Source organism: Diceros bicornis, chromosome 5 (genome assembly GCF_020826845.1).
Source record: "Diceros bicornis minor isolate mBicDic1 chromosome 5, mDicBic1.mat.cur, whole genome shotgun sequence".
Classification (NCBI taxonomy): domain Eukaryota; kingdom Metazoa; phylum Chordata; class Mammalia; order Perissodactyla; family Rhinocerotidae; genus Diceros; species Diceros bicornis.
Genome location: NC_080744.1, coordinates 94602367 through 94629436, shown reverse-complemented (window position 1 = coordinate 94629436; position 27070 = coordinate 94602367). Strand labels below are relative to the sequence as shown.

At 39.2% G+C, this 27070-nt stretch overlaps 1 protein-coding gene across 1 annotated transcript in view; it reads left to right on the top strand.

Moving 5' to 3' along the window:
- The window catches only part of SEC11A (SEC11 homolog A, signal peptidase complex subunit), a 46719-nt gene that overhangs the window by 4512 nt on the left and 15137 nt on the right, over window positions 1-27070 (top strand). The window contains exon 2 of the mRNA XM_058542517.1: window positions 21485-21594. Coding sequence (XP_058398500.1) covers window positions 21485-21594 — 110 coding nt within the window. The remainder of the gene's footprint in view (window positions 1-21484; window positions 21595-27070) is intronic.

Genomic DNA, 27070 nt, shown 5'->3' with positions numbered 1-27070 from the left:
CGATAATTCAACAAACATCACTGCATAGTTATATAATTTTTCTAAATCTGAGTCTTCTTAATCTGGGTCTCAAATGTTTCAACACTGTATAAATAGTAAACTCTCTGATTAAATAATAAATCTACAACAATTGATTATATATTTTAAGTTGGAATTACAAATACAAACCTGACCTATTACTTTAATAGGCCAAATTCTCTTAAATTTTACAAATGCTTAAAATACCAAATATGCCCAGAGTCCTTAACATAAAAATATTAACACTATACATAATTTCCTTTAAGCATTTCTGTTCTTAATTATAAATTTTCCTGAGGTCAAAAGATGTTTGCTCACTAAGAAAATAAGTATGTCATCCCATCCCAATTAATTTTTATGTTATTTTCACATGCAATTTTTGGGATTGTCTTTTCTGCTTGCTGAGAATTCTTTTTTTTTTTTTTTTTTGTGAGGAAGATCAGCCCTGAGCTAACATCTGCCAACCCTCCTCTTTTTGCTGAGGAGTACTGGCCCTGGGCTAACATCCATGTCCATCTCCCTCCACTTTATATGGCACGCTGCCACAGCATGGCCTGACAAGCACTTTGGTGCGCGCGCGGGATCCGAACTGGGGCCGCCAGCAGTGGAGCACGCGCGCTTAACCACTACAGCCCCAGCTTGCTGAGAATTCTTAATGACCAGAGGATATTGGCCAGGATGTGACTGGATCCATGTTTGAGCCTTGGTAGGACTAATCTGACTTTCACAGAATTTGCTTATTAGCTCCTCCTTAGGCCGCTTACATTACTTGATTGAATTTTGCATTTCTTTGGATTTTAATTATCTGCATGTCTTCCTGCTCAAATCTAAAGACCTTAGGACTTGGCAGAATCCTTCATTCTTTTTATATCTTCCTATCTCTTAGGATCACTTAACCCTTAATGGCTGTTGTACTGATATCTGATTGAATTCTGGGTATCTTTGGAAACTTTTTTTTTTTTCTTAAGAATTGGCCCTCTAGTGAAGTGCACGGAAACCTACGAGATTTTTCTTAGACTTGGACCTAATCTGAGTAAGTATGCAGCAAATGGGAGGTGTATATAGCACAGAGGACAGATCCATTACTTCTTTTGATTATTAAAAATTAATCTGGTCTCGTTTAGAATCAGGAAAATCTTTATCACTGGCAGGGTGTCAACATTCAGTAATGAATTGTCGAGTTTCAATGTTGAAATACTAACATCAGTCTCCATTACCTACACAAGGAAATCACTGGTAAAATTATGTTATAAATTGCACTTACTATCAGTGGGTGTTTTTTTTTTTTTTTTGTGAGGAAGATCAGCCCTGACCTAAAATCCATGCCAATCCTCCTCTTTTTGCTGAGAAAGACTGGCCCTGAGCTAACATCCGTACCCATCTTCCTCCACTTTATGTGGGACGCCGCCACAGCATGGCCTGACAAGCGGTACGTCGGTGCGTGCCTGGGATCCAAACCTAGGCTGCCAGCAGCGGAGCGCGCACGCTTAACCGCTACACCACGGGGCCGTCCCAGTGGGTATATTCTTGAGCATCCAGAAATCATTCTTTATCCTATGTAACTTTGAGCGAAATCTAGAATACAGGACCATAGTAAGGACTGAAGGCTTTCACTTGCTACAGTTCCTAGATACTTCATGTTTTTTTTTTTTTTCATAATATTCTCTCCATGAACATAAAGACAGGCGTGATTATTCATTCCCACAGCCAGATGGCACAAGCCTACAACAATAAAGATGAGCTCCGCTTAAGCAGAAATTGTGATTATAACTCTTCTTCAAAAGAATTGTCTTTTCTGACTTCAAGGAAAGAGGTGAGCTATAGTATCCAAACACAGAAGATGTCCACAGGGACAGAAAGCTTTGTCTGGAAAACATGGTTTATCGGTCAGGGTTTAGTCTAGGAAGCAGAACCACTGTGAATATTATGGAAGTAAGGGATTTGTTATAGGAATAAGATCTTACACAGTTGTGGGAGAAGCTGGATAAGTAAGAGTCTAAAACTGAGAGATGGAGAATCAGAGAAACGTCACTAACCAGCTCTACTGAAGCACTGTTATGGGTAGGCAAATCCAAACTTGCCGTGGAATTTGGGGCTGGATTCCACGTCTGGCTGATGGAGTGGAGCCACACCAAAGGAGAGGAGGTGAAGTCTGTGGAAGACTGTTGCCTCTGTATCTCGTTTCTGTTAGTCAGCCAGAGGAGCTGGGTGTGGAGCAGGGGAGAGCAAGGACAAACTGAATTCTGCCCAGCCCTTAATGTCTGTCTCGCACTACGTCTAACCACAGTGACCTTCAGCATAATAGCAGCTACTTCCCTTTCACCTTCTAGATCTTGGGCAAGTTTCTCTTCTTGGCCAGCTCTAACCCAGAACCGTATAGAGAAGGGGTTTGGGGAGATCCAATTATAGCTTAGCCAAGTTGGCAAAGTACAAGACTACTATAGTTTACCTTTTTGTCAACTTGGTATCTATACACCCTCTTAATCATATTAAACTTTTCCAATAAAGATAAAAGCAAAATTATGCTTCTGTCTAATATGCACCTATCCTTTGTTTCTGTAGTTGGTCACATGGTCATAGCTATATTCTTTCTTCTGTTAACTGTTGCATATTCCTTCTGCCCTCAGCAAGAACCTGAGATGGTCATAGTGGAGTGACCCAAACCTTCATTACTAAATGGTTAATGTCGTGAGTAGTCCCGCCTGAATTGGATTCTTGTAGTTTTCACTAACTTTTGTCACAGGACATGGGAGTACTAAGAGAGGCCTCAGAGGATTCTCTACATTCTAGTTGTGTTCACTTCCCTCATTGTGTATTAACAGTGCTGTTTTTCTCTGATGGTCAAGATCAGTCATTTTTGCCAATAAATAGCCCCCTGTTTTCTGCATTTTGGTTCACTGGCACGAGGAGCCCAAAGTGGCCAGGAGGCAGTCTTAATTTCCAGTTTAATGGAACCATTGTGTCCCCTGATGGAAGGCTATCTCCTTTGGGAATGAAAACTTCTAAACCAGCAGAACCCAAAGTTGTGAGGATGAGAAGCAAAAATTTCATTAGTGGATTATTAGGGGTAACAGTGAGAGGAGTCACTCCCATTCCTACCCTTTAATTCCAGACTAGTGAATCCTACCTGTAGAAGAAGTAACCCCATATATTGGTTGCTGATTCAGAGCATATACCACATACTGGAGAGCATTAGACATTATTCCAGCCCCACAAATTGTTGCTTGAGCCCACCTGGTGCCATAGCTGTCCTCAAAAGGCCATTTGTATCGCTCAGAACTTAGAAACCACACCAATAGAACTACTAAAATGAGTAAAAGAGGATTCTTAAGGGGTTCAGAAGTAGCATATGCAGAAAATAGCTACTACCCTCTAGGATGAGGGAGAAGGAACAAGGAAAGAACTAAGAAAACACCTTCTTCCAACCCACTTCCCAAGCCTGAGATTCAGACCTCTTTGGAGAGGGTATAGCCACCACAGGAACATGCAACCTGTCATGGTAGTGACATTTGCCAGAGCAGTGAGCTTGTCCATATAAGTGGCCTGCTGGGAGGCTGAGAAATTTACTGGAGTGTGTGTGGGCAGGAGCCAGTCTGTGATGGTCACTGAGGTGAGCACTACCAGACCTCCCGCACACAGATCCATTAACTAGTGTGTGAAATAAAAACACAGAACCAGGAAAAGAAGCCCCTTCCTCCCTCCATCACCTTGCAGTGGCCCTTCAGCACCTTTTATTAATAAAATCTAACATCATTGAGCCAGTGGGAAAAGGGCAATTTGTTTATAGGATTCGGCTCTAGTAACACAAAGAAGGATGGATTTGGAGCTGAGAGACAATAAATTGATAACTGGCCTACTGTTCTTTCAGGCCAGCCATTTCAAAATGATGGGGGACAGAGTAAGACCAGTGAGTTCCATGACCATGTGCCCACTTCTGTGCTTTAATTACCCATAAAGTAAGTTTCCTGATCAGAAGCAATGTTATACGGAATACCATGATGAAGAATAAGGCATTCTGTAAGTCTATGGATGGTTTTTTGACGGAAATACCAAGGGGAAGGAAGACAGATCCATATCTAGAGTCTATTCTAGTAAGAAGAAATTGCTGCCCCTTCCGTGATGGAAGTGATCCGCTATCATTGTTGGTCTTTGCAGTTGGCAGACTAGGCACCTGTCATTGGTTAGAACCATATTGGTTTTGGCGAGTGAAAGATATGTTGCTAACCTTCATCTTAGCTTGACTTTTATCATGGGTCCATTGGGCAAGACAGGGATGACTGGGGAAAGAGGCTGATTGACATCCACAGAACAGGTAATTTTATCCATCCAATTATTAAGATACTCCTCTGCTGAGGTAATTCTTTGGTGACCATTTTTATTTATTTAGTTAGTTAGTTAGTGAGGAGATCAGCCCTGTGCTAACATCTGCCAATCCTCCTCTTTTTTTGCTGAGGAAGACTGGCCCTGGGCTAACATCTTTCTCCACTTTATATAGGACGCCGCCACAGCATGGCTTGCCAGGCAGTGCGTCGGTGCGCACCCGGGATCCGAACTGGCGAACCCTGGGCCGCCGCAGTGGAGCGCGTGCACTTAACCGCTTGCGCCACCGGGCCGGCCCCCTTTGGTGACCATTTTTATGGGACACAAATAATCTTCACATTCTATATACCTACTTGGAGAGCTCTCTATTCATGTACCTCTTCCCCACACCTCTTGTCTCCAACTTTCCAGTGATGTCCCTTCCAAGTCCCTGGCCATCCAGCCAAACTGCTAGTCACTCTTGAATCAGTGTAAATCCACACCTATGGCCCTCTCTCCAGGCAAGAGAAACAACTGTTGTATCACTTAAAGTTCTGCCCGTTAGGAGGATTTCCCTTCATGACAATCCTTAATGGTCAGCCCTGAATGGGGATGTAATGCCTCAGCTGTCTACTTTCAGTTGGTACTAGATGGTTTATGTAGAACTATCTAAAAACCAGGCCTGAAGTCTCCCTTAGTCTGCCGGTCATAGGGAACTCTCATGAGGCGATAGGTGTAAGACGAGAGAGGAAGCAATGTAGCATGAGTAGGAGTCATGAGTATCTGAGTCACTTGTTCATACAACTTACTTGTGTCTTCAGGACCTGCTTGAGCTCAGTCTTGTATATATCACATCCACTTGATGATAGAGTACTGCTGTGAATGCCCAACTTTATGACTTGGTGGATCTGGCAGCATCCGGTTCATGCTAGGGAGTTCAGGTCATATGGTAACTTGGTGACCCATGGTCTAGTGTTTAGTCTTTACTCGAGCTCAGTAGCAAGCTAGAAGCTATTACTCAAGAGGAGAGTAGTTCCCTAAAGGATAGCATAGCTTTGCCCCCAAATCCAAAGGTTTGTGCAGCCATTCACCTATAGAGGACTGCTAGAGGCTCCCCATCTGTCACAAATACTTCAGTCACCATGAGATATTATGGGTCTTATGGCACAAGTGATAGAATAGGTTTCATGTCAGCTTGGACCTGTTGTAGAACCCTACTCAAAACTGGCTCAAAATTGGGCCGGCCCGATGGCTTAGCGGTTAAGTGCGTGCGCTCCGCTGCTGGCGGCCTGGGTTCAGATCCCGGGTGCACACCGATGCACCGCTTCTCTGGCCATGCTGAGGCCGTGTCCCACATACAGCAACTAGAAGGATGTGCAGCTATGACGTACAACTATCTACTGGGGCTTTGGGGGAAAAAATAAATCAATAAATAAAATTATTTAAAAAAAAAACTGGCTCAAAATTGATTTACTAGATAAATAGATTGCAGTAGCACACCCAAATAAAGTATACATTTCTTTCAAAATCCAAAGAGGCTCACTAGGCTTTAAGTTTCTTAGTTGTAGCAGGAATCAGAAGCAGCAACTTATCCTTTGTCTTAGAAGAGATGTTTTAACATGACTAGGACCACTGGACCCCAGGAATTTTCACTGGGATCAGAATTTTTGTGGGATTTATTTTGCACACTCTGGCCATGTATGTGTTTTACCAAGGTGTCTGAGTCACAAGGTTCGACCACCAAGTCCACTCAGCATGATATCATCAATATAGTGAAGAAGTTTACTCTGTGGAATGGAGGGCCAATCAAGATCCCTACCGACTAGATTATGATAGAAAGATCTAGAGGTGATACAACCCTCTTAGTAGGCCCTGCCACCAAAGCATAGTGCTTCTGATGGTCTTATTCCTCTTGCTTCAGGGGTCCTCAGGGAAAGGAAACTCTCAGAAATACGTGGAATGAGCCTCTTTTTTTTTTTTTATAATTTTATTTATTTGTTTTTCCCCCCAAAGCCCCAGTAGATAGTTGTATGTCATAGCTGCACATCCTTCTAGTTGCTGTATGTGGGAAGCGGCCTCAGCATAGCCAGAGAAGCAGTGCGTTGGTGCGCGCGCGGGATCTGAACCTGGGCCGCCAGCAGCGGAGCGTGTGCGCTTAACCACTAAGCCACAGGACCGGCCCATGGAATGAGCCTCTTTTAAGTTGGCATTGCGATAAGCTGATGATTGTCTTACTAAGACAGGGTACCTAACCCTTTATTTTCATCATCCAGACTTATTAAGAATGTGTAACTTTTAGTTCTGATTGGTTATGGATTTTATGTAGTTATTGCTCCATGTAGTAGCATTATTATTATTTTTTTTTTTCTGCTGAGGAAGATTTGCCCTGAGCTAACATCTGTTGCCAGTATTCCTCTTTTTTTGAGGAAGATTACCCCTGAGCTAACCTCTGTGCCAATCCTTTTCTATTTTGTACACGGGTTGCCATGGCTGACAAGTGGTGTAGGTCTGCACCCAGGATCCAAACCCGTAAACCCACACCACCAAAGTGGAGCACGCCGAACTTAACCACTAGGCCACAGGGTCAGCCCCAGTAGCCTTTTTTTTTTTTTTTTTTTTTTTTGGTGAGGAAGATTAGCCCTGAGTTAACATCCATTGCCAATCCTCTTCTTTTTGCTGAGAAAGATTGGCCCTTGGCTAACATCTGTGCCCATCTTCCTCTACTTATATGGGACGCTGCCACAGCATGGCTTGATAAGTGGTGCATTGGTGCACGTCCAGGATCTGAACCTGCTAACCCCAAGCCGCTGAAGCGGAGCACATGAACTTAACCGCTACACCACAGGGCCGGCCCTCCCAGTAGCATTGTTAAGAAACTGTGGTACACTGCATTACAAGCCAAATTATCTCTATGATTATGAGCCTGGAATATCACTTGTAGCAAGACATACGGTTGGAGAGGGCAGCAGGGGCCAGATCGCAGAAGGCCTTGTATACTGAGCAGTTCAGACTTTATCCTATAGGTAGTGAGAAAGAATTTTGAGCAGACAGTACAATAATTTTATTTTCACTTTATAAAAATGATATGTAGGCAGATGAATTAGAGGTTGCAAGTCTAGAGGTAGGACTGTGAGATTATTTAATAGTCTGGGTGAGAGGAGATGAGACCTGAATTAAGGCCATAGCCACAGGAATAAAGCCAATGGGATAGATGTGAGAGATGTTGGGGAGGTAAAATCTAGAGGACTTGGATGGTTGGTGGTGCTAATCACTAAAATAGAGACTGGAAGGAGGAAGAGATTTGAGGAGAAAGATTGAGTTCAGCCTTGGACATGTTGAATTTAAGGTGTCTGTGTAACATCTAGGTAATTTTCAGTATGTAACTGAATATACTTACCAATTGGATATAATTGGTCTAGTATGGAGATAGAGATTTGAGTGTCATCAGCATGTATGTTGCAATTGAAACCACGAATAGACAAGATTGTATGCAGAATGGGAAGAGGAAAGGGCAAAGGTTGGAATCCTAGAACACTTGGGGACGTCAGAGAAGAGGACAGGGTCTGAGGCAGGTGACTAGAAACCAAGTGATGAGAGAGTTATAAGAAACTTAGTCAAGTGCCAAATGCCTCAGAAAGACAAATAATGGTAGTTGAAAATAGGTTTGTGGACTCATTCCTCCTTTTTGATGAAGTTTAAATAGGTAATATATTTACATTGTTCAAAAATAAGAAAATGAAAGTAACTTTATCCTATAGCCAGCATTCCCAGCATTGTGTGTTTTCAGACTTTTAGATTTTTGCCATTCTAATAAGTGAAAAGTGGTATCTCAGGACAGGTTTTACTTTGCATTTCCCTAATTGTAAGTTTGGTTGAGGATATTTTCTTGTGATTTTGGAGTTTTTATTTCGTTTTCCATGAACTAACAGTTTATAATCCTTTGCCTATTTTCCTTTTGGATTGTTATTTCCTTATTGATTTCTAGGAGCTCCTTATAGGAAGATTAGTCTTTTATTATATATATGGTAAATATTTTCTCCCAGTTTATCACTTGTCTTTTGACTTAGCTTATAGTATAATTTGCCATGCACAGTTGTGGGATTTTGGGGTTATTGTTTGCTTTTTTATTTTGTTTTGGTAGTCAAATTTACCCATCTTTTCTTTATGACTTCTGGATTTCAGGTCAGTTAAAAAGACCTCCCTTACTCCAAGGCCTTTCCTACTCTGTTTTCTTGTATTATTTTTGTGTGCATGTGCTTTTTTTTTTTTAAACAGCTTTATTGAGCTATAATTTATAAAATTCACGCATTTTAAGTGTATAATTCATGGTTTTTAGTAAATTTATAGAGTTATGCAACCATCACCACAGTCTGGTTTAGGAACATTTCCATCATCCCAGAAAGATCCTTCGTATTCTTTTACAGTCAATGCCTCTTGCACTTGCAGCCCCAGGCAACTACTAATCTGCTTTGTCTCTGTGATTTACCTTTACTGAATGGTTTATATAAACAGAATCATACAAAATGTAGTCTTTTGCAGCTGGCTGCTTTCGTTTAGCGTAATTTAAAAAAATTGTGGTAAAATACACATAAAATTTACTATCTTAACCATTTTTAAGTGTAGCGTTCAGTAGTGGTAACTACATTTATGTTGTTGTGCAACCAGTCTCCAGGACTCTTCATCTTAGAAAATTAAAACTCTGTATCCATTAAAAACTCCCCATTCTCCCCCGCCCCGCACCAGCCCATGGCAACTACCATTCTATTTGCTGTCTCTATGAATTTGATTTTTGTTGATTTTTTTTCTATTGTTTATCTGTTTTCTGTTTCATTGATTTCTGCTCTAAACTTTATTTCTTTCCGTGGTTGCTTTGTGTTTAGTTTGCTATTTTTCTATTTTCTTAAAGCAGAATCTTGGGTTATTGATTTAAGATCTTTCTTTTCTTTTTTTTTTTTCTTTTTTCTATGGCAGTAACATTGGTTTATAACATTGAAATTTCTTTTTTTTTTTTAATAATTTTATTTATTTATTTTTTTTCCCCCAAAGCCCCAGTAGATAGTTGTATGTCATAGCTGCACATCCTTCTAGTTGCTGTACGTGGGACACGGCCTCAGCATGGCCGGAGAAGTGGTGCGTCGGTGCGTGCCTGGGATCCGAACCCGGGCCGCCAGCAGCGGAGCACGTGCACTTAACCATTGAGCCACGGGGCTGGCCCTGAAATTTCTTTTCTAATATATGTATTTAAAGCTATAAATTGCCCTCTAAGCAGTGCTTTAGCTACATTCTGTAAATTTTGATATGTTGTATTTTTCTCTACACTCAGTTCAAAATATTTTGTAATTTCCCTTGTGATTCCTCTTTGACCTATTGGTTATTTAGAAAAATGTTTAAATCCAAAGATTTGTGGATTTTCCAAATTTCTTTCCAGTGCTGATTTCTAATTTAATTCCACTGTGGATTGGAGAACATAGTTTGTATGATACAGCCTTATGAGACCCTTGTTTGTTTGCCTAGAGCCTATCTCTGGAGAATGTTTCATGTGTGTTTGAAAAGAATGTGTATTCTGCTGTGTTGGGTGGAGTGTTCTATAGATGTTTAGTTGGCTGATAGTGTTCAAGTTTTTTATATCCTTGCTGATTTTCTGATTCGTTCCATCAGCTATTGAGAAGGAGTTATTGAAGTCTCCAACTTTTTATCCTGGGATAAATCCTACTTGGTCATGATATATATATTGTTGGATCTCACTTGCTAAAATGTTGCAAATAATTTTTATATCTATGATACTGTTCAGTAATTTTCTTGTAACATCTTGGTCTGGTTTGGGTATCAGTCATGCTGACCTCATAGAATAAGTTGGGAAGTATTCCCTCTTCTGCAGTTTTCTGGAGGAGGTGGCATAGAATTGTTATGATTTTTTCATTAGATACTTGGTAGAATTCACCAGTGAATGCCATCTGAGCCTGGAATTTTTCTTTGTGGGAAGGTTTTAAACCATAAATTCAATTTCTTTAATAGATATAGGTCTATTCAAGTCATCTATTTCTTTTTCAGTGAGCTTTGGTAGCTTGTGTCTTTTAAGGAATTGGTAATACATTGGTATAAAGGTATTCATAATACTTATCCTTTTAATATTTGTATATTAATACAAATTAATTCGTATTACTCTAGTGATGTCACCTCTCTCATTCCTTCCTGATATTCATAATTCATCTTCTCTCTTTTTTTTTTCCCTGATTAGTCTGGCTAATTGATCTTCTCAAAGAACCCACTTCTGGTTGGATTCATTTTCTTTATTGTTTTCTTGTCTTCTGTTTCATTTATTTCTCCTCTTACTTTTAGTATTTTCTTTCCGTAAGTTACTTTGTGTTTCATTTGCTTTTTCAAGTGTTTCAAGATGGAAGCTTAGGGCCGGCCCCGTGGCTTAGCGGTTAAGTGCACACGCTCCGCTGCTTGTGGCCTGGGTTCAGATCCCGGGTGTGCACCGATGTGGCGCTTCTCCGGCCGTGCTGGGGCCGCGTCCCACATACAGCAGCTGGAAGGTTGTGCAACTATGACGTACAACTATCTACTGGGGCTTTGGGGGGAAAAAAAAGATGGAAGCTTAATTTAGGAAATCTGCAAATATTTGGAAATTAAACAATGCCTTTCTAAATAACCCATGGGTCAAAGGAGACTCACAAGGGAAATTACAAAATATTTTAAACTGAGTGTAAACAAAAATACAACATATAATTTGAGACCTTTCGTTTTTTCTTAATATAGGCCTTTACTGCTATAAAATCCCCTCTACATACTACTTTAGGTGCATACCACAAATTTTGATATGTTGTATTTCATTTTTATTCAATTCAAAATACTTTCTAATTTCTTGTTTGATTTCTTCTTTTACCACAATTATTTAGAAGTGTATTTGATTTCTAAATATTTGGAGGATTTTTCAGGTATCTTTCATTACTAATTTGTATTTTCATTTGATTGTGATTGGAGAATACACTTCGCATAATTCAAATCCTTTTCTATTTATTAAGACTTCTTTTGTGGTCTTGAATATGGTCTATCTTGGTTGACATTCTGTGTGTACTTAAAAGAAGTGTGTAACTACTGTTGTTGGGCAGAATGTTCTGTAAATATCAATTAGGTCAAATTGTTTGGTAATGTTCAAAACTTCTCTATCCTTATTGATTTTCTGTCTTCTTGCTCTCTCAATTATTGAGAGAGGGGTTTTGAAATTTCTGACTATACCTGTGAATTTGTCTATTTCTTTTGCAGTTCTGTCAGTATTTGCTTCCTGTATTTTGAAGCTAACTTGTTGCATAAACGTTTAGGTTTTTGTCCTCATAGTGAACTCGCTTCTTTATCATTATAAAATGACCCTTGGTATCCCTGGTAGTATTATTTGCTGTGAAATCTACTTTGTGTGATATTAATGTAGCTACTCCATTCATCTGTCTGTCTGTCTTCAGTTTTCTTTTGCTTAATGTTAGCAAGATGTGTTTTTCTATCTTTTTACTTTTACCATATTTGTGTCTATATTTAAAGTGCATTTTTTGTAGGCAATGTATAATTGGGCATCTTTTTTTCCAATTGGACAGTATTTACCTTTTAAGTGTAGTATTTAGGTCATTTAAATTTTATGTGATTATTAGTATGGTTGTGTTTAAATCTACCATCTTTGTTTTGTTTTGTTTTTTGGTGAGGAAGATTCGCCCTGAGCTAACATCTGTTACTAATCTTCCTCTTTTTTTTTTTTTTTTGCTTGAGGGAGATTAGCCCTGAGCTAACATCTTTGTCAATCTTCTGTATTTTGGATGTGGGTCACTGCCTCAGCACGGCTGATGAGTCATGTAGGTCCGTTCCTGGGATCCAAACCCGTGAACCTGGGCCACTGAAGCAGAGCGTGCGGAACTTAACTACTATGCCACCGGGCTGGCCCCCTGTCTTTGTTTTTTATTTCTCACATTTGTTTTTTGTTCCCGATTCCTCTTTTCCCATTTTATTTTGGATTAGTTGAGTGTTTTTTTATGTTTCTAGTTTATTTCCTTTGTTAGCTTGTTTGATATACCTTATTTATTTATTTAGATTGCTTTAAGGTTTAATACATGTGTTTTTAACTTACCTTCAAGTTGTTACACAACTTCATGTATACCAAGAGAACATTGCAATAATATATTTCCATTTCCCCTCTCCTGGCCCTTGTGCTGTTGTCATACCTTTTACTTCTACACATGTTACCACAATACTTTGTTGTTATTTTTGCTTTAAGTAGCCAATTATGTTTAATTCTTTTTTCAAAGAAGAAAAAATATATTTTGTACTTGCCAACATATACTGTCTCCAGTGCTCTTTATTTCTTTGTGTGTTTGGTAATTTCCTTTTGCATGGAGGACTTTTTTAGAACTATTTTTACAGTGTAGGTCTGCTCATGGTGAACTATTTTTTTTTTTTTATTTATTTTTTGTTTTTCATACAATTTAATCAAAGCATCTATTAAAATGCATTTAGTGCTTTATAATTGAATAAGAACAAGAAATCATTGCTCAGAGTTGTAAACAGCCTATTATAATCTATTTAAAAATTTAAGAAGTATATTGCAAAAAAGTCACTGTATGGCAGTACAGTAAAGGAAATACCGACTTCTAAAGAGGTTTTAGCAAAATATGCTAATTCTATTGCATTTCTTTTTTTTTTTTTTTAATTTTTTGTTTATTGCAGTAACATTGGTTTATAACATTGTAAAAATTTCAGGTGTACATCATTGTACGTCTATTTCTGCATAGATTACATCATGTTCACTACCAAAATACTAATTACAACCCATCACCACACACATGTACCGAATTATCCCTTTCACCCTCCTCCCTCCCCCCTTCCCCTCTGGTAACCACCAATCCAATCTCTGGCCCTATGTGTTTGTTTATTGTTGTTATTATCTACTACTTAATGAAGGAAATCATACGGTATTTGACCTTCTCCCTCTGACTTATTTCACTTTGCATTATACACTCAATGTCCATCCATGATGTCACAAATGGCTGGATTTCATCGTTTCTTATGGCTGAGTAGTATTCCGTTGTGTATATATACCACATCTTCTTTATCCATTTGTCCCTTGATGGGCACTTAGGTTGCTTCCAAGTCTTGGCTATTGTGAATAACGCTGCAATGAACACATGGGTGCATGTACGGTGAACTATTTTAATTTTTGTGTGTTTGAAAAGGTTTTATTTTGCCTTCACTTTTGAAAAATTTCTCAAGGTATAGAATTTTAGGTTGATAGTTTTAGTACTTTTAAGATGTTGCTTTAGTGTTTTCTGGCTTGTGTTTTCAAAGAGAAGTTTGCTGACATCTTTGTTCCTCTTTACATAATGTCTTTTTTATCTGGCTGCTTTTACAATTCTATTTTTGTCATTGGTTTTAAGCAGTTTGATGATTATATTGTGTTTTGTTGTAGTTTTCTTCAAGTTTCTTCTGCTTGGGGTTTGCTCTGCTTCTTGGATATATGGGTTTACAGTTTTAATCAAATTTGGAAAAATTTTGGCCGTTATTTCTTCAGGTTTTTTTCTCTTCCCCTTCCTCCTGATGAATCCAGTTATGTGTGTGATAAACTGCTTGATGTCGTTCCTCAGCTCCCTGATGCTTCATTCCCTTTTTCAATTTTTTTAATTGCTTTTTCATTGAGAGAGTTTTTATTGCTATGACATCAAATTCACCAGGCTTTTCTTCTGTGTTCTCTAATCTGCTGTTATTCCATTTTGTGTGGTTTTCATTTCAGACATTTTATTTTTCATCTCTAGAGGTTTGATTTAGTCTTGGATTTATTTTCTGTCATCTAAGTCTCTATTTAACATGCTCAATCTTTCCTCTACCTTCTTGAACATAGTTTTTTTTGTTTGTTTGTTTTGTTTTTTTGTGTGTGTGAGGAAGATTAGCCCTGAGCTAACATCTGGTGCCAATCTTTCTCTTTTTGCTGAGGAAGATTGGCCCTGGGCTAACATCCGTGCCCATCTTCCTCTATTTTATATGGGACGCCGCCACAACATGGCTTGATAAGCAGTGCATTGGTGCATGCCTGGGATCCGAACCTGCGAACTCCGGGCCGCCGAAGCGGAGCGCACACCCTTAACTACTACGCCACCAGGCCGGCCCTTGAATGTACTGTTTTAATGTCTTTGTCTACTAATCCTATCATCTCAGTCATTTCTGGGTCTGTTTCTATTTACTGATTTTTCTCTTCATGAGTCGTAGATTCTTGTCTCTTTGCATGCCTGGTAATTTTTTGTTGGTTTCCAGACCTGGTGAATTTTACCTTTTTGGGTGCTAGATATTTCTGTATTTGCATAAGTATTCTTGAGCTTTATTTTGGGGTACAGTCAAGTTACTTGGAAACAGTTTAATCCTTTTGAGGCTCTTTTAAGGCTTTGTTAGGCAGGTCCAGAGCAGCCGTTAGTCCAAGGCTAATTTTGCACCACAGCTGAACAGTGCCTTTCTGAATACTCCATCAAAAGCCCATGTGTTATGAGAATTTCCACTCTTGCTGGTGGAAGGAAGCTGTTCCTGGCCCGTATGAGCTTTGAGAATTGTTCCATCTACTTTTACATGATTCTTTTTCCATTCTTGGTAATTCCCTCACATGCATGCACTGATCATCACTGATTGTTACTCAGCTGAAGACTTGAGGAGAGACCCTCTGCAGATCTTTGTGTACCTCTCATTTCTGTACTTCCTTGCAATCTCTAGCTGCCTTCGCCTCCCCAAAATCCCTGTTCTTTATCTTCAAGTCAAGGAGACTTCCAGGCTCTGTCTGCATTTCCCCTTTGCCCTGTGGTCTGGAAACTCCAGTCTGTATGTTGAGGCAATCCTGGGGTTCACCTTGGTTGTTTTTCCTTTCTGAGTAACCACAGTCCTGTGCTACCTGGACACAGTCACATGTCCAATGTCTGAAAACCTTTGTTTCGTATATTTTGTCCAGTGTTTTAGTCATTTCAGGCAAGAAGGTCAGTTTGGTCCCTGTTAGTCCAGCTTGGCCTGAACAGCTTATTTTTCAGATTCATCTATGTTGTGTGTGTCAGTAGTTCATTCTTTTATGTTCCTGAGTAGTATTCCATTATATGGTAATATTGTGATTTATTTATTCATCTGTTGATGGACATTTGAGTTTTTTCCAATTTGAGGCTATTTTGAGTGAAGCTGCTATGCATACGTTGTGTAGATATGTTTTCATTTGTCACATTTTAAAAAGACTTAACAGAGTTTTGAAAATGAAACTTGTCTTACTGTTATTAATATTATGCCTGTTTAGACTATTCAAGATTTTTTTTGTTATTATTGTTTAAGATCCTCACTGGGACTATCAGTGACTTTATTGGGCCATAGTAACAATGTCTATTCTGAACACGCTTCAGTTTTTCCAATGACATCAGTTTTACTTCTAGCTGCTGTCTATGTATCTGCCTCTAATACCCTAGCTTCTAATTGCTTCTTCTTCTGTGAGTTAGAAAGCAGGGGAATTGTGCTTATGGATTAATGAGTCTCTTAGTTTGGGGTCTTAAGATAAGTGGAATTTAAGGGTTAGGCCAACTGCTATTTTGTAGCTCTAAGACACATTTTTGCTTCCATGGTCACTTCTGTCTTTGCTTGAGATTGCTGGAAGTCTGACTTCTATGAAAATATCTTTTTTTTTTTTTTTTTATTGATGTTTTAATGGTTTCTAACATTGTGAAATTTTGGGTTGTACATTTTTGTTTGTCCATCACCCCATATATGACTCCCTTCACCCCTTGTGCCCACCTCCCACCCCCACTGCCCGGGTAACCACAGTCCAGTTTTCTCTGTCCATGTGTTGGTTTATATTCCACATATGAGTGAGATCATACAGTGTTTGTCTTTCTCTTTCTGGCTTATTTCACTTAACATAATACGCTCCAGGCCCATCCATGTTGTTGCAAATGGGACGATTTTGTCTTTTTTTATGGCTGAGTAGTATTCCATTGTATATATATACCACATTTTCTATGAAAATATCTTTTATGTTGAACTTCAAATATCTCTTACAAGAATAGGAAATATCAGCTTTTATTTTGCTGAATTTTATGTCGTAGGTTTTTCTTAAATTTTTGTTATATATTGCTTACAGTGTATTTTAAATTGTCACAGAACTTTTGGGGGAGGGTTCCACACGTTACTTCCTAAAAGTGCAAAAGAAAAATAGCACACATAAATCCCCATAACATACCTACCAAGAGATATTATGTAATGCTTTGATTGGTTTTAATAACGTTCTTTTCTAGTTTCACCTTGAGCATTGAGGAGCGTATTGTTTCAGTTGCTTCTTAGAAAAAATAATAGGGCTATTTGGGGGGCCGGCCCCGTGGCTTAGCGGTTAAGTGTGCACCCTCCGCTGCTGGCGGCCTGGGTTCGGATCCCGGGCGCGCACGGATGCACCGCTTCTCCAGCCATGCTGAGGCCGCATCCCACATACAGCAACTAGAAGGATGTGTAGCTATGGCATACAACTATCTACTGGGGCTTTGGGGGAAAAAAATAAATAAATAAAATTAAAAAAAAATAATAACAATAGGGCTATTCAATTCTGCAGTTGTTTTTCTACATACGTCACAATGTCTTAGTAGTAGTTAGCTTGCTGTGGCCAAATGGTATGAGAAGCTTTGGTAGCTGCCACCTTATTTCTGCCAATACCAGAAAGAGACAGTACTTTCTCTGATACTGTACATTCATAAGCATTCAGATGTAGTGGTAAAAAAAGCAGGGGCTAGGGAAGCAATATGTTTGTCTTTTTTATTTATTTTTTATTTTTTGTGAGGAAGATCAGCCCAGAGCTAACATCCATGCTAATCCTCCTCTTTTTTTGCTGAGGAAGACCAGCTCTGAGCTAACATCTATTGCCAATCCTGCCTCCTTTTTTTTTCCCCCCAAAGCCCCAGTAGATAGTTGTATGTGATAGTTGCACATCCTTCTAGTTGCTGTATGTGGGACGCGGCCTCAGCGTGGCTGGAGAAGCGGTGCGTCGGTGCGCGCCTGGGATCCAAACCTGGGCTGCCAGTAGCGGAGTGTGCACACTTAACCGCTAAGCCACGGGGCCGGGCCTATGTTTGTTTTTTGAGTAACGGTTATTGGTAGGAAAAAGAGGAGAAAAAAGAAAGGGAGGAGAATATAACATTTTTCAAGTTTTTGCTCGGATAGAATATTTGTTTTAGCCAATAGTGTGCTTCTTTCTAGGTTTTGGCTCAGAGACTGATTTAGCAGTATGCAAATAGGCACCTTTTAAGGAACATACCAGTTATACACGGTGAGGGACTTTTAACCTCTTGCTCTAATAAGAATTATGAGGATGATCTTGACTAGAAAAATTTCACAATAATGACTCTATAGTGAAAGGTAGTGTTACATGTCTGAGGAAAAAGAGAAGGGTAATTGTGGGTAGGATAGTGACCTCCTTGCAGGGACATAGGAAATCATAATTTTTAAGTCTTTCATTTTTCTTTTAAAGAACAGTTATTGGATATGCCCCACCTGTTCTGGCAATCTTTACATCTTTGACCTTCTGAAAATGGCAAGATTTTCCTCAACAAAACAAACTTGAACTGAGTGACATATGGCTGTTTTTAGTTTTTATTTATTTCAGTGTGAATTTTTTGTTTTGCTGCAGAAATATTAATATGCTTGATTATGGGATATTGCCGTAGACCCTGCTAGGGGTGTTATATAATATATGGTACATGCAGGTATTACTTTTTTAAAATTAGCCAATGCTAAATTATGAAACATCTGACCTCCAAGGTTTGTTTTTTTTTTTTTTGTGAGGAGAATCAGCCCTGAGCTAACATCCATGCCAATCCTCCTCTTTTTGCTGAGGAAAACTGGCCCTGTGCTAACATCCATGCTGATCTTCCTCCACTTAATTTGGGACGCTGCCACAGCATGGCTTGACAAGCGGTGCCTCGGTGCGCGCCCGGGATCCGAAGCCGCAAACCCTGGGCCGCCCCAGTGGAGCACTCGCACTTAACCACTACGCCACGGGCCGTCCCCTTCAAGGGTTTTAAATAAGGCATATTTTGTAGTTTTTATGGAATCCCACAACACCTCCCTCGAAGATTCTGGATTGGAGCCCAGAATCTATTGTCCTAATCAGTACTGTAGGTGATTTTTTTAGCATGGAAAGTTTGGAAAATAGAGCCTGGAGCTGAATTCCTGACTGCTTATCCACTGGTTGACCATAATTACTTCTTAGAAGCTAGTTTTCCCACTTCTAGCCTCTCCCACTCCATTTCCTTAATTTTGTCTTCTGAATAAAAAGATCTTTTTTTTTTTTGGTCTTTTAAAAAGCTGCCATCTTGAAGAGGTGGAATTTAGGAGACCTCTAGTACTTACTCTGCGTTGCCAACAGCTGTGCAGCCATGAGTGCATCACCTAGCCTGTCTGCCTCAGTTTCTCACCTGTAAATGGGAGTGTCAGGCTAGATTTCAGATTACACCTGTATGCTCATATTACTCCATTACTCAAAGAATAGCAAATGTTTAGAAAATATCCATGGTTTTTTTCTTCCTTTGTGGATGACATTAATTATATTGATAGAGTATATCATACTTGATTGGAATGCCAGAAAAATAATGTACTGGCCATTAACATGGCCTTAAGAGAATAAACCTAAACAACTTATTTTTGAAAAGGGGATACTTGCACTTAGTAAAAACTTTTGAAAAAGGAAACATATATATTGGAAAGTATTTTCCTTCTACCTTGGCTTCCAGTTCTTCTTCCCAGAGGCAGCCACTGTCCCCAGTTTCTTGTGTATCTTTCCAGAGATTAACTGTGCATATATAAGAATATATAACTTGAAACTTTTTTAAAAAGTATGCAGGAAAAACAGGTAATTGTAGGGGAAAAAACAGAAAATGGTATAAGAGAGCTAAATTCCTCATCATAATAGGTAGTTAATAGATGATGTTCCAAATTTATGAAAACGAGAGAAACAATTAGTTTTTAAAAGCATGAGAGTAAATACTAGAAGAAATAGCTAAGAGAGACAAAAATGATTGCTGGAGGTGGCCTGCCATGGCCAGGATATTGCTGTTTTTTTATTACGTATCTCTTAGCTCTATATGTATATAATATTTCAGTGGAAATAAAAATTAATTTAAAAGGGAAAAACGTGGGCTGGCCCGTGGCTTAGCGGTTAAGTGCACGCGCTCAGCTACTGGCGGCCCAGGTTCGGAACCCTGGGCGCGCACCGCCGCACCGCTTCTCCGGCCATGCTGAGGCCGTATCCCACATACAGCAACTAGAAGGATGTGCCACTATGACATACAACTATCTACTGGGGCTTCAGGGAAAAAAGGAGGAGGATTGGCAATAGATGTTAGCTCAGAGCCGGTCTTCCTCAGTAAAAAGAGGAGGATTGGCATGGATGTTAGCTCAGGGCTGATCTTCCTCACAAAATAAATAAATAAATAAAAGGGAAAAACGTAGAAAATATGGATAAACAAAATTGCCTAGTGTTATAGCCCCAGATGTAACCACTGACATATTTACTTTATTCTCTTCCAGTTTTTCTGTGCTTTTTTTAATTTTTAAGAAAAATTGAAAGATCTCACACACGCAAAAAAGATAAACATGTGAAGTGTTGGATGTGTTAATTCATTGGGGGAATTCTTTCAAAAGGTATACATATATCAAATCATCACATTGTATGTTTTAAATATCTTCCAGTTTTGTCATTTACACCTCACTAAAGCTGGAAAAAAAAAGAAAAATTGAAAGTAGTACAAAAAACACCTGTAAATTACTACATAGATTCACCAATTTTTAACATTTTGCCATGTTTGCTCTATGTGTACTTATGCGTCTGCATATATGTAAATTTTTTTCTGAATCATTTGAAGTGAGTAGCAGATATGACAGTACACCCCTACCTACTACTACTGGCTAACTACTACTAGCACACATCTCCTATTAATAAAGACAGTGTCCTACATAACCACAATACTATTACACACCTAAGAAAATTAACACTAATTTCTTAGCATCATTAATATATGTCATATTTGAGTTTCCCCAGTTGACCCCAAAATGTCTTTTACAGTTGGGATTCTTATATGTGTTTTGTTCTTTTAAACCAAGATTCAGTCATAGTTTATGCATTACATTTGGTTGTTATATCTCTTTAGTCCTTTTTAATCTGGAGCAGTCTCCCACCTTTATTTTCATGGCATTGAATTTTTGAAGACTAGAACAGTTATGTTGTAGAATGTCCACATGCACATATATTTTTTAAAATAACAAGAATGAACTTATTTGTACATATTTTTGAAACTTTTGTCTTTTTCACTTTAGGGTATTTTATGAATGTCTTTTCAGTTCCACGTTTTCAGTCGTACATTCAAGGCTCTCCATAATCTGAGCTTAATATGCTTTTTCAGGTTGCTCCCAGTACTCTCCATCACCATCTTTTCATTCCTTGAACTTTCTGCCGTGGTGTCTAGTCATCCTCTCTCCTTTACCTGTTATCCACCCTTAGTCCAACACAATTAGCTCACATTATTTCCCTCGCCTTTCTGGTATTGTATCTGCTTATTCATGCCATAGAATTTTACAGCTTGTCAAGTAGGGGAAATTTAGTAAGACAGAAAACCGGCCTTCAAGTCCTGACTATGACTGACAAGCTATATGACTTTGGCAGAGTCATTTCCTCTCTCTCAGACTAAATTTCCTCAACTATCAAATGAGGGGTGGAGTTAAATGTCATTGAATAGCCCATGATTGTCAAAGAATAAATATTGTAGAAAAATAAGTACTTGAGGAAGGTACTTCAGAAGCAGAGGTATATTACTGTTGGCTGGTACATATCATGGATGTGATTAAATTTAAGCTGAATGGTTGTACAGCCCAAATAAACTCATGTGAAAAGTTCTGAAAATAATAAGTCGTTATATAAATGTAACATATTTTAACAAACAAAATGGCACAGGATACTTTGTGTGAGACAAGGAGGGCTCTTCTGGGATACTGATGGTGTAATTAATATTTTGGAGAATATCTCAGAGCTTCTACTTGAAAGTACTACTTGAAACTTTTAAATTGATACTACTCTCAGTTGCTTTCCTGGATGGGGATAGTTATGGATCTGATCTCTTCTCTTTTGCTCTTACAGCTCTATTATCAAGTCCTAAATTTTGGAATGATTGTCTCCTCAGCACTAATGATCTGGAAGGGGCTAATGGTCATAACTGGAAGTGAAAGTCCAATTGTAGTGGTGCTCAGGTAACAACTAATTTTTCTTTTCAAGGCATGGAATTGCATGGCATTACTTGGGAGAAAAATTGAGATATTGAATAACCATTGTATCATTCCTTTAGAATCTACTCTTTCCCAGAACAAGGCCTGGAAGAAAATTAGTTACTGTTTCTCAATTGTGAGAAATTCTCAACCTTGTTAGGCACTTTCCATTCAGACCCCAAAGGGCTCATGACTTTTCTATAAAACGTTTACTATGTGAGTTTTATTTTTGGCACATCTCTTAAGAAAGTATTTCAGGGGCCAGCCCGGTGGCACAGTGGTTAAGTGCACGCACTCCACTTCGGCGGCCCGGGGTTTGCAGGCCTGGATCCTGGGAGCACACCGACGCACCACTTGTTGAGCCATGCTGTGGTGGCGTCCCGTATAAAGTAGAGGAAGATGGGCACAGATGTTAGTCCAGGGCCAATCTTCCTCAGCAAAAAGAGGAGGATTGGCATCGAATGTTAGCTCAGGGCTGGTCTTCCTCACAAAAAAAAAGAAAGAAAATGTCTCAGTGTACTTTATTTTCCTGAAATTCTTGTGGCTTCCTACACTCTTCACGTTGATATATCAGGACTGATATTTAGTTGTGTTCATTAGATTATGTCTCATCTCCACGAATTCAGAGTTTTTCTGCAGCATGTTCTCAGTGTCGGTGCAGAAGCATCACTAATTATTTCCATGTTTCCTGCTGACCTTTAAATATCACTTTTTTTGTGTGTGTGTGAGGGAGATCAGCCCTGAGCTAACATCCGTGCTAATCCTCCTCTTTTTGCTGAGGAAGACCGGCTCTGAGCTAACATCTATTGCCAATCCTCCCCCTTTTTTTTCTTTCCCAAAGCCCCAGTAGATAGTTGTATGTCATAGTTGCACATCCTTCTAGTTGCTGTATGTGGGATGCGGCCTCAGGATGGCCAGAGAAGCGGTGCGTCGGCACGCGCCCGGCATCTGAACCCAGGCCGCCAGTAGTGGAGCACTCGCACTTAACCACTAAGCCACTGGGCCGGCCCACTGAGGTCTATTTAGAAGTGATATTTAGGGGAGTCCCACATATAGCACCTAGAAGGATGTGCAACTACAACATACAACTCTCTATTGGGGCTTTGGGGAAGAAAAAAAACGGGGAGGAATGGCAATAGATGTTAGCTCAGAGCCGGTCTTCCTCAGCAAAAAGAGGAGAATTAGCACGGATGTTAGCTCAGGCCTGATCTCCCTCACAAAAAAAAAAAAAAAAAAAAGACTTCAGGAGTGTTGAAAGATATTAATGCCATCTTTTAAAGTGACAAAGAGTGCTGAATTTTTTCTCCACTGTATTTTCTTCCCTAATCTGGTACTCATACTCTTAGTGATTTAAAAACCTAATTCAGTAACTCATTTTTGGATAATTACCACTTGGGTATTTAATTGAATCATTATAGTTCTGTCTTATTTTGGGCTTAATTATGTAAGCTATCTCGAGTCTTTTCTGGAAATAATAGAGTGTATTATCTACATACATTGTAGATAGATATCATATCTACATACATTGTAGATGTATATGTACATACAATGTATGTAGATATAATAAATAAATGATATCATTAACATTTTCTACAGTCTAGATAATAGTACATTACTCTTAACAAGATGAATTTGACTCCTTCATTGTCATACTAGGATATACTTCCAGCAACAACAAGTGGTTGGAGGCACTCGGTCTACATTGTCTTACTTGTACTGTTACTCATACCTTAGTTCTGTCTTTATTAATAATCAAATTCAACTGTAATTTTAGAGATCCAAAGAAATGCGTGGATTTTATTGGCTGGGAAAACATAAATGTACTACACTGGGGATATAGAGACTTGGGTCTCTAGCTCTTTCATTGTCTAACTACAGCCTTGAACAAGTCATGTATTCACTGAACTGTAGTTTCCTAATCTGTAAAATGAAGGCTAGACCTAGATAATGTCAGAAGACCTTTCCAGTTCTAAAATTATCTGGCCCTAAGTTCCTAGACAGTCTTGAGTCAGTGGAGAGCTTCAATCTGTGAAGTGTTTAAACACTAACAGAAGGAGAAGCCACACGAATTGGCACCATGGGGAAAAGGTGTAGAGTGAGGGCCCAGGGAGGCTTCTTTTGGCGATTCTTCTGGGATTATTTCAGATTTGAGTTCCTTTCAGTGGAGATGTTTAAGGACAATCTAATGACCTTTAAACTGGGATGTTGGAGTGAATAGAGGATTAGACTAAGGACCTACTCAACACATTGGTGGTCCTGAAAATAGTCCAATTTGCTACAGCTGGAAAATTTGTAATATCAGTTGGGATTTACAAGTGGTGTTTGGATAAGTTACTTGGTAGCTAGGTTATTTACATACTAAGCTTTGCTGATTGCCAGTGTGGAATAAAGAAAAGAAATTAAGAGAGACCAGGTCATATTAGAAGAGAATTTGGTCAAGACTGGAAGGAACAGTCATTAGAGAAAGGTAATTTATGTGATTGCGTGGCCAAGTAGGTTTTGCCTGGCCAGAGTTTCTTGTAACTTCAAGGAATATAATTTTTACCCGGAACCAAATATGCCTCAGAGGACTCAGGCCAACTGAGAATCCACTTTTAGGACTTTTGTGAAGCCATTGGGGGTAAAGACAAATGCTTTCTTATTATTTATTTTATTAACCGAAGTTTCAGGAAACATTCAAAACTGATTTTTTTCCCCCTTTATAGAGCTGAAGTCTGTTTAAAAATATTTAAATGATTTATATATAACTTCTTATAAAATTTATCATGATTGATGTATTAAATTTAAAAGTATAGTTTAATCAGATAATAATAAGTTTACTAATAGTTTATTTAACATTTAAAAAGCTTCCCCTGGGGCCGGCCCTTTGGCTTAGCAGTTAAGTGCGCGCACTTTGCCACTGGCGGCCCGGGTTCGGACCCAGGCCGCGCACCGACGCACCGCTTCTCTGGCCATGCTGAGGCCATGTCCCACATACAGCAACTAGAAGGATGTGCAGCTATGAGGTACAACTATCTACCGGGGGGCTTTGGGGGGAAAAAAAAAAAGGAGAAGGATTGGCAATGGATGTTAGCTCAGAGCCAGTCTTCCTCAGCAAACAGAGGAGGATTAGCATGGATGTTAGCTCAGGGCTGATCTTCCTCACACACACAAAAAGTAAATAAGTAAAAAATGAAAAACTTTTCCTTGTGGGGGCCAGCCCGGTGGCCTAGTGGTTAAGGTTGGGTGCTCCACTTCGGTGGCCTGGGGTTCATGGGTTCGAATCCCGAGCGCAGACCGATGCACTGCTCATCAAGCCATGCTGTGGCAGCATCCCACGTACAAAGTGGAGGAAGATGGGCACAGATGTTAGCTCAGAGCCAATCTTCCTCAGCAAAAAGAGGAAGATTGGCAACAGGTGTTAGCCCAGAGCCAATCTTCCTCACCAAAAAAAAAATCTCCTGGTTTATTTCTTTAATGGTCCTCCCACTACACTTTGATCTATTTTTAATTGCCATCTATATCTGAATTGTTAAATCTTTTTATTTCTCATCTAACTTTAGTCCCTGAAGTCTAGACTCTTGTTTTCACCCTACACTGGACCTCTCCATCTGGATGTTGATTGGGCACTTGAAACTCCATGTAATAAAAGTGAAATTTATCTCCCTTTCCCACAGACCTGTTCTTCTTCCTCCTATTTCTGTGACTGTCACTACCATCTGCTCAGTTGCCAGTGTTAAAAATCTAGGAGTCCTTCTTGATCCCCTCTTCTGTCGTATCCATTAAATTTATTCTCCCTCTCTAGTCTACCCTTTTATAATTGTCCTCCCTGCTATTCTATTTCAAGCCCTCATCATTTTCTGCCTGGGCTGTTGTAGTGGCCTTTAATAATTTTATTTATTATTTATTTTTCCCCCAAAGCCCCAGTAGATAGTTGTATGTCATAGCTGCACATCCCTCTAGTTGCTGTATGTGGGACGCGGCCTCAGCATGGCCGGAGAAGCAGTGTGTCAGTGCGTGCCTGGGATCCGAACCCAGGCCACCAGCAGCGGAGCACGCGCGCTTAACTGCTAAGCCACGGGGCCGGCCCTGTAGTGACCTTTAAATAAATGCTTTTATAATCAGACAAAAGGTAATATATTTTCATTATATGAAATGTTGAAAACACACAAAAAATCTAGATGAAAATAAGTTACCCATAGCTCTGGGATATAATCACTATTAATATTTTAGTCTTTTTTTGTGTGTGTAGTATTTCTCACATAATTGAAGTAATTCTGTACATGCATCCTTTTCTCTGCTTTTTCCCTTTATCATTCTCCTGTATTCATGTTTTTAATAACACTTTTAATAGTGGCCAAGTATTCAATTATAAGTAATAGCCTGGACAACTGGTCTCCCAATCTACCTTTTCATCTTTTCCAGTTTACTTATTAATTCAATAAATATTTGAATGTCTTCTGTATACTCTATAACTTTTGAAGTGATGTTTCTTTTTTATAATTTTATTTATTTATTTATTTTTTCCCCCAAAGCCCCAGTAGATAGTTGTATGTCATAGCTGCACATCCTTCTAGTTGCTGTATGTGGGACGCGGCCTCAGCATGGCCGGAGAAGCGGTGCGTCGGTGCACACCCAGGATCCGAACCCGGGCCGCCAGCAGCGAAGCGCGAGCGCTTAACCGCTAAGCCACGGGGCCGGCCCATGAACTGATGTTTCTTAAATGCAAATATGATTATGATACTCCCTGCTTAAAGTTCTAGAGTGGCTTGGAGGCAGTTTAGCACAATGAGAATGGATTCTGTTGGACTCCCTTGGTTCAAATCTCACCTTTATCATTTTTTTGGTTTATAACTTTAGGCCTTTCTAAGCCTCAGTTTCCTTATCTATAAAGTGGGGATAATAATAGTACCTACATCATAGAGTTGTTCTGAAGATGGTTAAAAAAAACCCAAAAACTTAGAGTAGCTCTTCGCTTACAATAGTGCTCAATAAAGAAGAGTCATTCAACCAGAGCAACTCAGCTTTTATCTGTATTATTTATATAATTTTCAAGCAAGGTTTTATTTGAACAAAGGATGTTACTGATTTTAATAAGTCAGTCAAAGTAAAAACTTGAAAACTACATGTCTAGAATACCTTCTATAATATTTTCACCAAACATGTCCCATCTTCTGTCTGAACACCTGAAAAAGGGAACTCCTTGCCCCATGAGGAACTTTAACAAAAGTTTTAAGAATAAACATGTACTGAAAATCCATATTCCTAGTGGTTTCCAAATTTTGCATATATTAGAGTCACCTGGGCTCTTTACAAAATACTAGTGCCTGCCTCCCATCCCCAGACATTCTGATTTAAATGGTTTAATATGACCTGTGCATTGGGATTTTTTAAAAGGTCCCCAGGTCATTCTAATGTGCAGCAAAGTTTGGGAACCACTGCTGTATTCCCTTGTGTAGAGGGACCAACGTCTTCAAACAGA